The sequence below is a fragment of the Pteropus vampyrus genome, unplaced genomic scaffold, assembly GCF_000151845.1.
Source record: "Pteropus vampyrus isolate Shadow unplaced genomic scaffold, Pvam_2.0 Scaffold847, whole genome shotgun sequence".
In the NCBI taxonomy this organism is placed as follows: domain Eukaryota; kingdom Metazoa; phylum Chordata; class Mammalia; order Chiroptera; family Pteropodidae; genus Pteropus; species Pteropus vampyrus.
In genome coordinates, this window is record NW_011889628.1 from 15,554 (window position 1) to 30,493 (window position 14,940).

Sequence of the window (14,940 nt, forward strand, 5' to 3'; positions counted from 1 at the left end):
CTCTTAATCTTTAATTCCTGCTATTCACTTTTGTCTTTTTTTCTAGTTCCTGTAGGTCAAAGGTTAGATTTGAAAATTTTCTTGTTTCTTGAGGTAGACCCGTATTATGAATTTCCCTCTTAGGGCTGCTCTCTCTGTGTCCCATAGATTTTGGTTCATTGTTTTCATTTGTCTCAAGGTATTTTTATCTCATTATTAACCCATTAATGTTATTTAACCTCCATGTTTGTTTTTCAGGTTCTTTGTTGTAACTCTAAGACTAAAATGTAATGTGGTCGTTGGTCAGAGAGGCCACCGTGGCTAAGGGCGTGGCCCCTCACCAACCAGTCCTGTGCACTTTGTGGCTCTGAGGACAGAGCACGGGCTGCGGGCAGGGGTGGCCAAAGCCCAGGAAGAGCTGGTCTGAGCCACGCCATCATGCGCTCCGTTCAGTGCCTGCGCAGGCCCTCCACCCGACGCTGGCCTTGCTGAGGCTGGTGGGGCCCCAAGGCGGCTGCCACAGCCACTGAAGCACTGAGATGTACAATCTCAGCCCATGGACTTCAGGAACCGTCGCAGCTTTAGTTTGGGCGGCTGCTGCTCCTGGACTCCTAAGTGCTCTGTGCACCGCCCACCCCCTCCTTGGAATGCATGGCCCAAGGAGCTGAGCCAGAGGCTGGAGGCCCAGGGACTCCGAGTGCTACAGCCCCCTGGGGGGCTACACCCCCAACATGACATTGGCCAAGGTGCCCAGGGGCTCCCAAGGCTGCCTCCTTACCACTGGGTTCAGCCCAGGGCAGGAGCTGGGGGAGCCAGCCCATGGGGCAAGTCCAGCTGTACCACATGGGGAGGGCAGGGGACACCTACCAACCCCTGGCTGAGGTCCCCTTGGGGTAACAGTCCCAGACCTCTGGGAAGACAATCCGTGTCAACCCCAAACCACCAAACCACCGGATGATATCCAGCCAAAGCAAGAGGAACAGCGCACTCTCTCTCTCTCTTTAATTTTGGTTTCTCTCAAGCTTCAAAACGGTGCTCAGTGCTCCAAGGAAAGAATGAAGGAAAGAAAGGGGAGGGAGAGGAAGGGGAAGGAAGGCAGAGGAGGGACATCTGGAAAAAAAGCAGCCTGACAGTCCAGCTGTTTGCAAACTCATTGCACATCCTCCAGTTACATGGCAGAAGAGGGAGGGAGGACCAAAAGAAAAGGGGAGGAAGAAGAAAAAAATAACTTAAACACACACAAAAAGAAAAGAGAAGGAAACATGACGTGAGCTGGTGATCCATGAAGGCAGGGAGGGGGAACCGTTTACCTGTGCTGAAACAAGTAGGGGGGAGGAGGAGGGAGAAGAAAAAAAACCAGAAGAAACACTGGGGTGAAGGGAAGGACATGAGACAACTTAGTACAACTGCAGACGAGGCGGCCCGGCTGGCGAGGTCCCGCGTTGGCCTCCGGAATCCTCAGTGTGAGGTGGCGGTGTGGATCTGCTGGTGGTGTGGTGTCGGCGTTTCTGGGGTGGGGGGCCGAGGGCAGGGCGCAGTCTCTATGGGCTCCCCTCGCCCCAAACACTGAGGCCCCGGAGGGCTGGGCAGTAAGAGTCTGTGGTGAGGCAGGCGGGTGGGCGGCAGGGCGGCGTGCTGGTGCCCCCGCCGCAGCGGGCACAGGCGGAGCAGCCTGTCGTCTTCTGCTGGCCCCCCGGCATGGGACAGGCCAGGGTGCCGGGTTGATGCCGGAGTACAAGCTCGAGAGAGAGAGAGAAAAAACACTGAGACAGCATTAGTGGAGGTGCAGGGTGGACACAGACCATGCCCCCACCCTCCGCCATCCCCAACCCTCCTCCCGATCCCACCCCTCTGAGCAAAAAATAAAAATGTAGAAAAAATCTCTGTACAGACTCCCCGGTAGGAAAACTGGGGTAAGGATGGTGGCTCTTCCTGGAGCCCACTCCCCATAATTAATTTACAGGCCAAGTCCACGGCTCAAAAAACAAAATCTGCAGAGGCAGCTCTGGGGGCCGCAGCCCTGCCCCCCACCCCCGTCGCGCTGGTGCTCAGAAGGCGGACAGATGCGCCAGGCTGAGGCGGCAGTCGATGCTGGCGTTGTCCGGGCCCGTGTAGGCCAGGCCCAGGGGCTCTAGGAAGGCCCGGCAGGCGGCCTCGCCCTCGAAAGCCAGTTCGGCCTGCAGGTAGGAGATGGGCAGCGCAGGGCGGAAGCTACGGAGATAAGAGGAGAATGTGATGAGGCGGGTGGTGGGTGGGGGGGCCCCACAAGCAGGGAGTGGGTGGCCCCCCCTTCGGATACCCAAAAGGTTTCCTCAGCACGTTACCTGTTGACCTCTCACCCCCGCCCTAGCCTCCCCACCTCTGGGGCTTGGGGGGGCCCGGGGTGGGGCTCATGGCCCCACCCCCAGGTATGCCCCCCTCACCCTCACTTACCTGTGCAGAGGGACAGGGAAGGAGAGGGACAGGAGAGAAGGGCCCAGTTGGCTCCTTCACAGCTCGAGGGCCTGAGCAGTCCCTCAGAAGAGGGCTGCAATGGCCAAGGGGCAGGGGCCAGGCAGAGGGAATGACTCATGGGGACAGGCATGGGACTGAAAGGCTTATTGCTACTCTGGCCCGACCCTCAGGGACCCCAACACTGGGCCAGAGTGCCTCGGTACGTCCCAGACACAGGTGTCAGCCAGCACTTACTACATACTCAGAACAGGAATTTCTGGTTGTCAAGAAAAGACTATAGACTATGAACTTGGCATGTGCCAGGAAGAGCTGTTCCAAGTGCTGTCACACTGACTTACTGAATTCTCATCTGCAAGCCATGTCACCTACCCTTTATAAACAGTAAAGAAAGTGCGGGTCTAAAAGGAGAGCCACCTGACCAGTGTCACCTAGGAAATGGCATAAAGTAATCCTGCCCCAAGTCAGTGCCCCCATGGGTAGGGGCATGGGAAAGCCTGCTGCCCCCACACCTGAGCTGGCCTCCTAGCCACCCAGAGAAAGGCAGTACCAAGTTACGAAGTGAGAAGGCATGAGAGCATGAGGCCAGTGATAGGCCAGGGCCCCTCCCACAAGGCACATTGTTGTGTTCCCACCAGAAGCCAAGCACACATACACTAACACCAAATAGTCAGTGGCTCAGCTATACCATGAGCTCACAAAGGCTCAAGACCTACCCTCAGGGGCCTGTCCAGCTGCACAGGGTGGATTCGGAGGGGCAGCCAGGGTCCTCCAGGCCCACTGCCCCTTCCAATGCCTGGCCTATAGCCAGGTCCTATGCTTCCTCGCCCTGCATGTTTCCACCCCAGGTCCCCTTCTGTTTCAGTGGCCCTTGCCCTGGCTTGGCCTTTCCCTTAAATCTTCTTTAGCTGAACCGGATCCTAGAGTATGTACCTGACCTTCAAGCTGACCATCCCTCCCCAGCTCCAAACCATCCCCATGACCCCCAACCTAATGGATATGGCATTCAAGGCCCCGCGGACCTACCAACCCGACCAGGGGTTCTGATGTGGGGCGCACTGCAGGCTAGTCAGCAGCATCCCTGGTCTCCACCCACGAGAGGCCAGTAGCACCCCTGACTTGTGACAACAAAAGATGTCTCCTAACATTGCTCTACGTCCCCATGGGGAGTCTCACTGCCATGAGGACCTCGTGCTCATAACATTGTGGGCGCAATTCAGGTCTGGGAGGACAAGCCCTTCTTAAGAACAGCCCAGGACCAGCCTGCCCCGCACCGTGCCTGTTTTCCTAAGCTCATCTGCACCCTCAGAGGACTCAAGTGGGGAAAGGATTCTGTCCCATGAGACCAGAAGCCACCAAGAGCAGGGCCATCTTTTCTACTTTTTCTCTAGAGCAGGAGCCCAGTGACAAGAACCGAGATAAAAAGATTGGACAGAGACCTCGCAGGGAGGAGCCTAGGGCCTGAAATAAGTTGCAGACCAGCTAGGGTCACAGTTATCGTGAGCAGAAGAAAGAGAATAGCAGGGGTGGAGAGGGATCCCGGAGCAGTGAGACAGAGAAGATAGAAGACAGAGACAGAGAAGGACCAAGACGAGGGGGTCTGCAAAGGGAAGGAAAAGTAGAAGGTGCTGTGAGTGGGAAGAAAAGAGGAGAGATTGGGGACGGGAGCCTGAGGCCCACAGGCCAGCAAGAGTGAGCAGAGGAGAAGGCGGGAGAGCCCAGCGGCACATACGTTTTGATCATGGCTTTGAGTGCGGCCTTGCGCTCTCGGTCTGCAAACTTGTCTACGAGGTAGCCAGACATACAGGGTGCGTGGCAATACAGCCGGAAGAAGCGGTGGTAGTTGCCCAGAGCCCAGGCTGCCCTGAGCGCCAAGGCATGGGCCACACAGGGATCCGTCTTCAGCTCCCGTGTCAGGTACGCCAGCTCCGTGGTGATGTCTGAACCCAAGACAAAAGGTCAGTGGGGCCCAACCCTAGGGCCTGGAGCTGCCAGTCCGCAGCCAGTCCTCTCACCTCCTGAGTTCTTGGTGAAGATGTAGTAGAGGATCCGATAGGCGGTGAACTCGCCCACGTTGCCTGCCAGGTTCTCTGCATACAGCGACTTGAGCTGCGTCTGGCACTGGTTGAACTCCTCATGGTCACCCTAGTGGCAAGAGCAAGGAGGGAAAGGAGGAGCAGAGTGAGGCCAGGGAGAGAGCTGAAGATGGGCTGGGCCCTGTCAACCTACTTACCTTCTCCAGTGCAATGCGGGCGTGCGTCTCATATACCTCCACAGTGAACTCCGTGCGCACGCCTTGCACCTGGGTGGCAGGGAGAGAGGAGTCAGGCCAGGCCAGGGCGGGACGTGCCCCACCGGGCCATCGCAACCCTGCCTCACCGTCAGGTCCTGCCGGATGGACTTCATCTGCTCACAGGCGAAGGCATAGTCCTGCTTCTCTTTCCAGTGGGACTTGACCATGCACAGTGACTTCTTCAAAACCTGGGAAAGAAGGCAGGCTGAGTGGGATGGGCCGCAGGGCAGGGGCAGACAGAACCTGTTACAGTTCCGCTAACTTGGTGTTTCACATGAGGGCTGTGACATCAGACCACTCAGGGACTTGCTACCCCATGAACAAGAACTCTGACATGAACAAATAAGCGCTCCTGACCCTGGTGCCATGTCAGCACCCGGTGTGTGCTCCGCCTCGCATGGAACGTCCACCACTGTCCTGTCGGTCTCAGTGAAGAACACTAGGATCTTTCTCCCTGTCTAGGACAGAGACCCAGAGACTGAGCAAGTCTCCTGACAAGGCTGCACACAAGGGACTCAGGGCTCCGAGGCACGAGCTGTCTCTAGCCCACTTCTCTCAGCACCTACCTGGCCAGCTGGGTTCCCATGGAGGACTTGCCCTTCCCACTGACACTTACTGCCACAGGCCGTACGGTGGACGGGTCGGGGGCACAGGTGAGTCGCAGGTAGTGCTTGGTTACATCAGGGCAGGTGCCCACAATCTGCAGCTCCTGCCAGTCGGGGTCGGCCCCGCAGCTCTCCAGGCCGCCCACCTGAAGCACCAGGGGCTCAAGGCGCAGGCGGCGGGAATGTCCATGCTGGAAACGGGCCGCCCGTTTCTGCTTTTTTAGCTCGCGCTCTGGATCCTCACATTCCAGCGCCACCATCCTCTTGCGGTTACGCTTGGTGGGAGCTAAGTCATGCCTGTGGAAAGGGGTCCAAAGGAGGAGGTGGGCATTTATGCACTATCTGGTCTGGTCACAGCAGTGGCCAACTATCTGCCTCTCCAGTGTTCCCCAAGGGCACAGCCCCTGCTCCTGGCCACCCGCCCAAAGGTTTACCTCTTCCCACGCTGTGCCCTGCCTCGGCCCCGATCCATGTGGGCCCCTCGACCCCCCCGGCCCTTGGGGGGCGGGTTCCTGCGACCCACAGGCTGACACTCATTCCCTGAGTAGGAGCTGTCAGAGTCCGAGTGCGAGTCACTGCAGAAGAAACAGAAGAGTGAGGCCCAACCTGGCTCCCCCACAGGCCCATCCCACCTGGAGCCAGTGTACCTGCGGCGGAAGTGGCGGGTAGGGGACCGGGAGGAAGAACGGGAGCGTGAGTCAGTGCTGGAGGAGGAACTGTGGTCCTTCATGAAAACATTGCGGTTGCCAAACTTGGCAAAGCTGCTGCCCCGTGCTCGGCCGGCTCCCCCAGCCCCTGGTGTTCCACGCTGAGACTGGGCGCCCCCACCTCTGGTCACAGCGCCTGCTCCCCTGGGAGGGTGGAGGCTGCTGGGGGCCTCCCACCGCTTCTTCTTAGGGCTATCAGCCACAGGGTCCCGAGTCAGCCTGAGGACAAAGCAGGGCAGGACATCACCAACCTGTACTCCCACAACCCTGTCTGCCCCCTGCCCCAGGGACATGCTGCCCCAGGTAGGAGAGCTTCCCCCAGGCAACTCAGCTAACACGCCACAGGGGGAAGCAAACCCAGGCTCTAGAGAGTGCCTATGCCATACACACACCTACTCCTCACCTCCTCAGCCCCACCCCCTGCCTGCCCAGGAACAGGTCCCAACCCAGGCACCCAGGCAGCCCTCACCCGGGCAAGGGCTCCCGGCTCCAGTCAATGGTGTAGGCCGAGCCGTCTTGGAGCCGGGCCTGCAGCACCTCCTTGAGCAGCTTTTCCGTCCGGTCCTTGTCTTCCTCCGACTCACAGGCTGTGAAGCAGCGCTCCACATACTCCTTCATATCCTGTGGCCAGTCGTCAGGCTTCCCAGACAGGCTCCCCCTGGGTGAGGGAAGAGATGGACTCAGCTGGGGTGCACCCACCCCAATGAAGCCTGTCGTCACTACCACTGGATCCGACGTATGTGCCACACAACTCCAGTGTTTCCTCTTCCCTCCAGTTCAACACTCATGGCAACCCTGAGGGAGAGCCTTCACCCTCCCTGAGAAGGCAGCCAGACACTCAGGGAGCAGAACCTGCAGTGAGCTGTACATGGGTGCTAAGCATGGAGGTAAGGGGGCCGTCACCTGTGGTTCTGGGCCTTCTCAGGATTGGGCTGGGGGCCAAAGCCGCTGTGTTGGCTCTCTGAGGTAGAGCTGAAGTTCTGGCTGGTGACAGCAAAGGGCCGTTTCTGAATGTTAAACTTGAGACCACCAGTCCCAGGGGCAGCTGTGAAGGCAGCGAAAGCTGGGGTTAGGTCTACCCTGGGCCCCTTGGAGCTGCTTTAACCCCAAGAATGGATGGTTGCAGCTCCAGGTGGCCACCCCACGGCTGTGGGACCATCCCAGCACCCAGTGCCTCACACCCTCATTTCCCTGTGTTGCCCTCTTACGCTTCATGCGGTTCCACAGCTGCTGGCTTTTCTTGGGCTTAGCGGGCTCAGTGTAGGCGTGTGGCCCGTAGGCCTGGCCTGAGGTGGGCCCTGCCTGGCTGTGCTGTGTGGCTGGGGCCGTCCCAGGCTGGGGGCCACTGTTCAGAGCATGAGCCCCGTGTGGGGCATTGGAGGGTTGAGGGGGCTGGGCCGTGGGCAGCTGCTGGGGGGGTGCCTGGTACGACATGCTGTCATCCATGCCAGGGACCGGGGGCTGTTGGAGGAAATGGTGCTGAGGGCAGGAGCAAAGCTCTGCGCTGCTCTCTCACTGTCCTCAATCTAGACAGCGCTCAGTTCTCAGCTCTGCTGTGACCTCAGCCTGAGGTGCGATCTCACAAACCGCCCTCCACAGGGGAGAAGGCTAGGTGCAGAGCTCCTTTCCTGTGGCCCCAGCTGCCAGGGGCAGCGCCCCCAGTGGTTACAAGCTGAGCATGTGTCCTAGGCCAGTGAAGGTGCACATAGGATCACACACACTTGCAGGAGGAACCCCAAAATAATACAGTTGCCCCACCCACTCTCCGAGCTGGGAGGTCACGTGGCCTGTCTTGTAATCACATTGCCAGAGAGAGTGCCAAGATTCAAACCAGGGTCTAACCACCTCCCAGCACTGCTCTCTATTCTGCCAAGGTGCACGTTAAGTGAAAGGCCAGAGTGTCTGTGTGTGTGTGTGAGAGTGTGTGTGTCTGTGTGTGGGTGGGGAGACTGTGGTTGTGTGCGTGAGTGCATGTGCAGGAGGAACACAGAAGACAAGCTGCTCCTACCATCGCCCCAACAGCCCAGGCCCTGGCCCTGCCCAAGCCCTATACCCATCCCGGTTTCGAGATCCCTGCTCCACTCTCATACTCACAGCAGGACTTGCTTGGCATCAGCAGGAGGGAAAGGTGGGGAGTCAACTTTAACGCAGGTGTCCCCATTGCTAGCTCCCTCAGAAAACAACACCCCCAGCTGGAACACGACCCAGAATCAGGTTGGGGTGTTGGTTACCTGGTTCAGAGCCCCTTGGTGCTGGGGGGCAGAGGGCTGCTGAGGTGTGGCGGAGCCGTAGGAGCCAGCCATCCCGTACTGTGAGGAGCCATAGCTCTGGTACATGCCCTGCCAGGGCAGGAGGGAGCGTCAGTGGTGGACTGGTACTCCCTCCACCTGCCACTCAGCAGCCGTACGCAGTCATGGCCCTCCCACACCCCTCACCCCTCAGCCCTCTCTCTCCACGACACAAATGCACCAAATTCTATAGTAAAAAATTACAAAATAAAAGGAAAACTATCAACTCTACATCCCACTTCTGCTAGTTCTCAGAGGCATTTCTCTGTTCCCCAATTCTTTACTGAGTGCCAACTCTTCTAAGTACTACCATAGAACAAAAGCAAGAGGTAAAGGGCCACGCTCAAATGAAGTTGGCACTCATAACACAGGCAGTTATGACAAACACGTAACACGTCAGCAATGCGTGCCACGAAAGAAAAGGCCGAGGGAAGCAGCAGAGTGGCTGGGTGCAGGGGAATATTCCTATAGTTTCTCATAGAAAAGCGCTCTCTTTAGGCATCACCCGGGCAGCACCCTGGGAGGTGGGGACACAGCAAGGTGTTGCACATAGGAAGGAGAGCAGCCACAGAGCACCAGTGACCTCACTGTGGGAAGATCAGGGTCTCTGTGGTAGCTGTGGAGTCAATGTGGGAAGAGAGGTGGTTGGAACCAGATAAAGCAAGGCCTGGTGGATCACAGGTGGCCCTGGGAATTAATCTTGTGGGCGATGAGCTACTGGGGGGTTTTCAGCGGTTGGCTGTCACAATGTTTTCAATCCATCCACAACCCAGGACCCACTCCAGTGGCCCCACCTGCTCCAGGGGTTGGGCACTCACCATGGGGTAGTAGTAGCTATAGGGATAGGCGTAGCTGTACTGCTGGTACCACTGGTAGTACTGCTGCTGCTGTAGAGCCGCGGCTTCCGCCTGGGACACATACTGCGGACAGAGACCCACACGCTGTCAACCTCAGCAGCAGGAGCCCACGGACCTATCTACTGGTTAACTGCCAAGGAACAGAACCTGGCATCTCTCTCCACAAATAGCCACCACCCCTACCAACGGACTTGGTCACCTTAGGGACCGCAGGCACATCTCCCTCTTCAGGTAGGATTCCCAGGGATAAGGACACATGGTGCCCTGGATGCTTCAAGGAAACAGTCCTTGCTTCCCCCACACTAGGGCTCTGAGAATATTTTCAGAGTACTCTGACCCAGTGATACGAGAGGATGCCAAGTGTATCCCTCCCCGAGAAACCCCTCATCAGGAGGCCCAGACTGTGCAGCCTTCTCACCTGTGCGCTGGCCACAGGACCATTGCTGCTAGCCTTGGCAGAGCTGCCAGCAGCACCCGCCTTGCTGATGCTGGCCAGGGCCTGGCGGGCCTTCTCCCACTCGGGGTTCTCGTGCATGGGCGTCTCCATGCCGTTCTCTCTGCCTGCCCCAGCCACCATGCTGTACTGAGAGGACCTGCAGAGTGCAGATGCTGAGTCAGGCTGCTCTCCCCACTGCACACAGTGGGCAAGACAGAGAAAGGTAAACACCAAGGCTGCCATCCCAGATCTCCCTCTATCTGTTGCAAATAAATTTCCTAATCTGTGATATGCTGATGACCAGCATGTTTCACTTTTCTGTGAAGAATAAATGAGATGACCCACTTAAGGTACTTTTCCAGGTACCTGGTATACAACATTTGTTAAAAATCAAACACAATGATTAACAGTATCCAGACCACTTAGCATGGGACCCGGTACCTAGTAGGTCTAAAAGCTTTAGAAATCAGCGAATCCTATCTAACACCACTTTAGTCGGCAGGTAATAATTACACCATTTTGGAAAAAATAAGGAATTAAAGATAAATGGCTGAGGCAGTTGGAGGCTGCCTCCTAATCACAGTTCATTGAATGAATCACCAATTTTGCAAAACAAGCACTGTACTGTGAAAAATTAAAGCTCAGAAGGCTTGACTTTGTCCACACTACAACCAAATGCTTCTTTTACCCTCCCTCTTGCCAGAAGTCTCAGCCCCATTCCCACCACCAGGGACTGCTACATCACCCACCCGACTCTGTGTGAAGTTCCATCCCAGAGGATGGGCTGGGGCTGGCTTCCTCTTGCCCTCCCCTCCGGTCACTGCCCCTCTAACCCACTAACCAGTCCGTGTTACGTTGATCACCCACGTTGGCCGCCATCTGGACCCTGGGGTGTAAGGGGTGGACTTCGGGAGCCAGACTGCTTTTTCACTGTCTGTGAGAAAAAGAATGAATTAGGGAAACTCAAGAGAGCAAGAAACACACCACAAAGCAGGAAAGAGAAGTACGCGGACTCACGAGAAGCTAGGCAGAAAAGGGGAGTTTGAGAAAGGATCCCCTGGGGCAGAGAACTGAGGAAAATTCTGGGTGTGGAAGAAAAAGGCTGTGTGAGGGGGAAAGCTGGGCCTCTCTGTGGCCCTCCGGGAGGAGAATGAACGATGTGACAACAGGTAAGTCTAGAGAAATTTTCCGAAGGTAAACAGAAGAACCTGAAACCCATGTGAGAAAGGGAAGGATTGGAGGGAACCCTGAGCTAGACAGGGAGGTCAAAGAGTGGGATGGGGGACCTCAGTCAGGGGTCCGAGAACTCCTGAAAGGAGGCAGAAGAGAGAGGACGCTCCCAGAGCCCAGTGAGGGTGGACCCTGAAGGCTGGGAGGCTTGGAAAGATTTCTGAGAATTCTGTAAGGAGGGAAGCATCTGAGGGCACCTCAACATTGAGAAAGAAGAAAAATAACCTGAGAGGAAAAGGGGATTTCTGGAAGTCACAGCTAGAGGCAAGGAGAAGTTGAGGGTGCACCAGGGGAACGCCAACATAAAGAAGACAGTTCCTAGAAAGCTCTGCAAGAGCGACTTCTAATAGGTCCCCTGAGGGCAGTGAAGAACCCTACCTGGGACGTTTCTAGAAGGGCACCCTGGGAGACAGTAGAGGCAATCACCTAGGCTGAGAGTCTGTAGAAAAAGCTTTGGGAATGCCCAAAGAGACCCAAAACATACCCCAAAGTCTACAGTGAGGTGCAGAGAAATACAAGAAAGTAAATGGGTGTCTTGGGGTCAAGAAATGGGGGCCTAAACTTGGGATAACTGACAAGTTCGGGGGGGGAGGGTCAAAGACGAATCCTGCTCAAGAACCCGACAATCCACCAAGTGAGGGGGTACGAAAGTCTAGAGCTGAGGAAAGCCCTAAAAAAAAGTGTTAAAAGGGGAAAAGAACCAAGGGAAGCAGATGTTCATGAACTGGGTAGTGAGATGGGACAGGAAAGAAACTGGGGGTAAGGCGTAGGAGTAGTGGCCGGAATGAGGGTCCTGGGCAGGTCTAGGGATGGAGGCAGAAGCCGGTGGAAGGCGAGGGGCACCTGGCCGTCCAACGGGCGCGGGGAAGGCAAAGGAGGGCGCCGGGTGGAGGAAGAGCCCACCCGATCCCTGCGACTGTCTGGCCCGAGAGCCACAGCTCCGAGTCGCGCCGCGCGTGCGCACCACGTTCCCGAGAAGGTGTCTGGGCCACCTGTTACCCGGGGCAACGCCGTCCTCCCGGTGGAACCGCCTAGTGAATGAGAGTTGAAAGAAGGAGCGCTAGGAGCCCAGAAATTCCAAGGGTCCGGCGGGGAGCAGGGACCAATTACACAGGCACGAGAGTGCGCAGCCGCGCGCCTCAGCCCTCGTGCGCAGGCGCAGTGCCGCCTGTGCCCGCCACACCCTGTAGACGCTCGCACGCGCGGCGTCCGTTGGGGTGACAGTCACCGAGGCCTCGGGGCCCGCGGGGCGTAAGGCCGAAAGGAGACGCTGTGCCCGCCCGCCGCTCCCGACACCCACCTCGGCCGTTCACCTGCGGAACTCGGCAGCAGCGACCCAAGGCGATAGCAGCACAGCCGCGGGACTGCTCACAAACCTGCTAGCGTCTGTCTTCTTTGGGCTTCGACGTCCTGACCGCGGCGTCCTGACGTCACGCGGAGGCCTTGCCCCGCCTTCCTCGACTGTGCTCAGCCAATGGCCGCTGCGAGCTTGACTTGGGCACGCCCTTCCCCGCCTACGCAATGACGCGATAGGCATTTTAGGTAAGCCGGAAGACAGGGTGGGGACGGTGGCCCCGAGGGGACACGCACGGCAGAACTGGGTCCTACGCCTTTCCGCACAGCACTGTTTTGGCTGGGTTCTGGTTAGCCATCATTATCATTCCTAGCTATGAACTGGGGTGGTAGTAATTGTAAGACTGCCTACCGTACAGGGATGTGCGAGCCGGGATAGAGAATGACGAACTCAAAGGACGGGGATGGGTGAGAACTGGCTCCACCGGCAAGGGAAGCTTCTCTAATAAATAAAACCCGAGCGGCGCAGCTGGCGGAGGGAAGGGCGCGTTCGAATCTATGGAGGCGGGAAACAAGCGCAGCTTGCGGGGCGCAGAGGGAACTGGTACGGTAGAGTCGTGGGAGTCCTGGGGTGAACAGGTGCGTCCGCAGCGGTGGCAGGGAGCAGGTCCAGCAAGGCCAGTGATGGCAGGCTGAGGAGTTTGCACCATCCCTGTAAGCAGGCCTTTCTTTAAACTTCTTGTAACTTTTCGCGTGTGATGCCCTCCGTTTCCACCCAGGACCCTGGCAAAATTACCCGGTCGGGTTCAGGGGCCGGTCGCTGTAGTTACAGCAAATAGTGGAAGAGGCTGCTGGCTGCCTTTCCGTTTCCAATTGCTATGAAATTTTCTATTGATAAGTATCATGTTGTTGGCTGTTAGCATACGTGATCTTCCAGCTTTTTACTTTATTTTTACTTATTTATTTACAAACATTTATTTATTTGTTTATTTATTAGGCAAGGCAACCCTTGGTTGACCTCACAGATTACAAGGACCTTGTCAGCTCACAATCTCTTATTTTTTTTATTTTTTACGCCTACAGCACCTGGTCTCCCATCCAAGTACTAACCACGCCCCACCCTGCTTATCTTGCTTCCCGAGATCATACCAGGGTCTGGCTTGTTCAGGGTAGCATGGCTGTAGACTACTTTTTTTTTTAATTAACCTTTGTGTTTTAGAATAATTTTGGATGCACAGAAAAGCTGCTGAGAGAATTCAGAGCCCTGCACACCCTACATCCAGTTTACCCCAATGCCAGCACCTTACATATTATAATATATTTGTTAAAACTAAGAAATCCACGTTGGCACATTACTGTTAACTAAATAACAGACTTTATTGGAATTTCGTCACTTTTTCCACTCGTGTCTTCTTTGGGTCCAATCCAGGGGACCACACTTGCATTCAGATCCCTTTACTTTTAACAATTATATTGAAGATGGGTTTCTTGTAGACAGAAAGACAGGATTTTTCTTTTTTACCAGAGCATACAGTCTCTGCCTTTCAAATGACATGTTTATAACTCTTCTTTTAATATGGTTATCGGTGTGATTACACTCATCTTGCTATTGGGTTTCTATTTGTTCATCTTTTTTTGTTCCCCTTTTCTTTTTCTGCCTTCTTTTGGTTTGAGCATTTTTAAAAAATAGACTTTATGTTTTAGAGCCGTTTTAGGTGGGGCCTTAGGGAAGTGCTGTGCCTCAGTTGCCCTCCCCTGTCCCGTTGGGGGAAATGTCTCAGGACCAAGGCCATGGCAATTTCAGGGCTTGCCCTGATGTTTTCCATCTCTCTGAGATCACTCTCTCTTCCCTTAACTGATGTCTAGAGTCCTGAGTACCGTTGTTTCATGTGTTTTGTCTGGCTTTTTGCTTGTTTCAGGAAGGAGAGTAAATCCCGTCCCTGTTACTCCATCTTGGTTGGAAATGGAAGTGCTCACATGTATTGTTTTAAAATGAGATTTACCTTTTGTAAAGGTAGGCAAATGCCCTTTTTCTTGGTTGAAGCCTGATGAGTAAAGATTGCTGGCAGGCTGTCTGGCAGGAAATCAATGGGCCTGAATCTGGGGGTACTTTGCCAACATCCAGCACGTCAGAGCATGCTTCCGCTTCTGGGCAGTGTCGATAGAGGGCAGTGTTTGAGAGCAGAGCAGTAGGAATAGCTCTAGTCTGTGTGTCCCCAGAGTCTCACAGCTCAGTCAGAAGAAAGGTGGCCCCCAGCGCCCCCTGGCTGGAAACTGTAGTCCTTTTCTCTTTCCCAGTTTCAGGCCCACACATCCAAAGCTGCCTTGAATATTCCTTGCAGTGCACTAGATAGAAATGATAAGTGGGCATGGAGCAGTCCCCAGGGCAGGCCCCTCGCTGGATACCTGGCATGGGACACTCTGGGCCGGCAAGCCCTGATCTGGAAGCTCTTGGGGCCATATATGTGTTTTAGGATCTGGGATTGAGTTTTGAGAGGTGATGTGGCTTCTAGTCCACATAGTACACTGTATCCTCGGTACCCTGCCTGGCACTTAGGAGTAACTCCATCAATGTTTCCGCAGGAAATAGGTGAACATTCCCACCAAGCAGAGAAATTGCCTGTCAGTGACCTATGCCAGGACAGGTCAAGTTCTACTGCCCAGGGAGTCAGGGGAGAACCTCTGGTTTGACAGCTCTCTGGATTTGGGAATTGACAGGAGGATCTGGGGAGCTGCCTGTGACAGCATCTGACAGACAAGGCAGCCAAGGCCCACAAGGGCAAGAGGCTGCCCATGTCCCT

General features: G+C 55.7%; 1 protein-coding gene across 10 annotated transcripts; it reads right to left on the minus strand.

Moving 5' to 3' along the window:
- Positions 1–957: 957 nt before the first annotated feature.
- Positions 958–12,293, minus strand: LENG8 (leukocyte receptor cluster member 8). Of its 10 annotated transcripts, none has more exons than XM_011385960.2 (16): positions 12,223–12,293; positions 10,458–10,550; positions 9,599–9,773; positions 9,142–9,243; positions 8,267–8,374; positions 7,244–7,496; positions 6,939–7,080; positions 6,505–6,693; positions 5,976–6,254; positions 5,763–5,903; positions 5,340–5,625; positions 4,810–4,911; positions 4,664–4,732; positions 4,446–4,575; positions 4,163–4,370; positions 958–1,742 (listed from the first exon to the last, which is right to left on the minus strand). In XM_011385960.2, exons 2-16 carry the CDS (start codon positions 10,493–10,495, stop codon positions 1,286–1,288), a joined length of 2,679 nt encoding a protein of 892 aa, XP_011384262.1. In that variant the 5' UTR covers positions 10,496–10,550; positions 12,223–12,293; the 3' UTR covers positions 958–1,285. The 10 variants fall into 10 exon arrangements, with proteins under 10 accessions (XP_011384262.1, XP_011384261.1, XP_011384260.1 ...); XM_011385959.2 differs by having other exon boundaries at positions 12,160–12,276; XM_011385958.2 differs by having other exon boundaries at positions 12,147–12,275.
- Positions 12,294–14,940: the final 2,647 nt, after the last annotated feature.

What these genes read in the sequence shown, in the direction of transcription:
- LENG8 (XM_011385960.2), bottom strand. Translation starts at nt 10,495, where the DNA reads ATGGCGGCCAACGTGGGTGATCAACGTAACACGGACTG. An exon ending in CCACCGTACGGCCTGTGGCA is followed by an intron (nt 4,912 to 5,339) that starts GTAAGTGTCAGT and finishes CTTCTTTCCCAG; the next exon opens with GTTTTGAAGAAGTCACTGTG. An exon ending in CTCAAAGCCATGATCAAAAC is followed by an intron (nt 1,743 to 4,162) that starts GTATGTGCCGCT and finishes ATGCTGTCTCAG; the next exon opens with TGTTTTTTCTCTCTCTCTCT.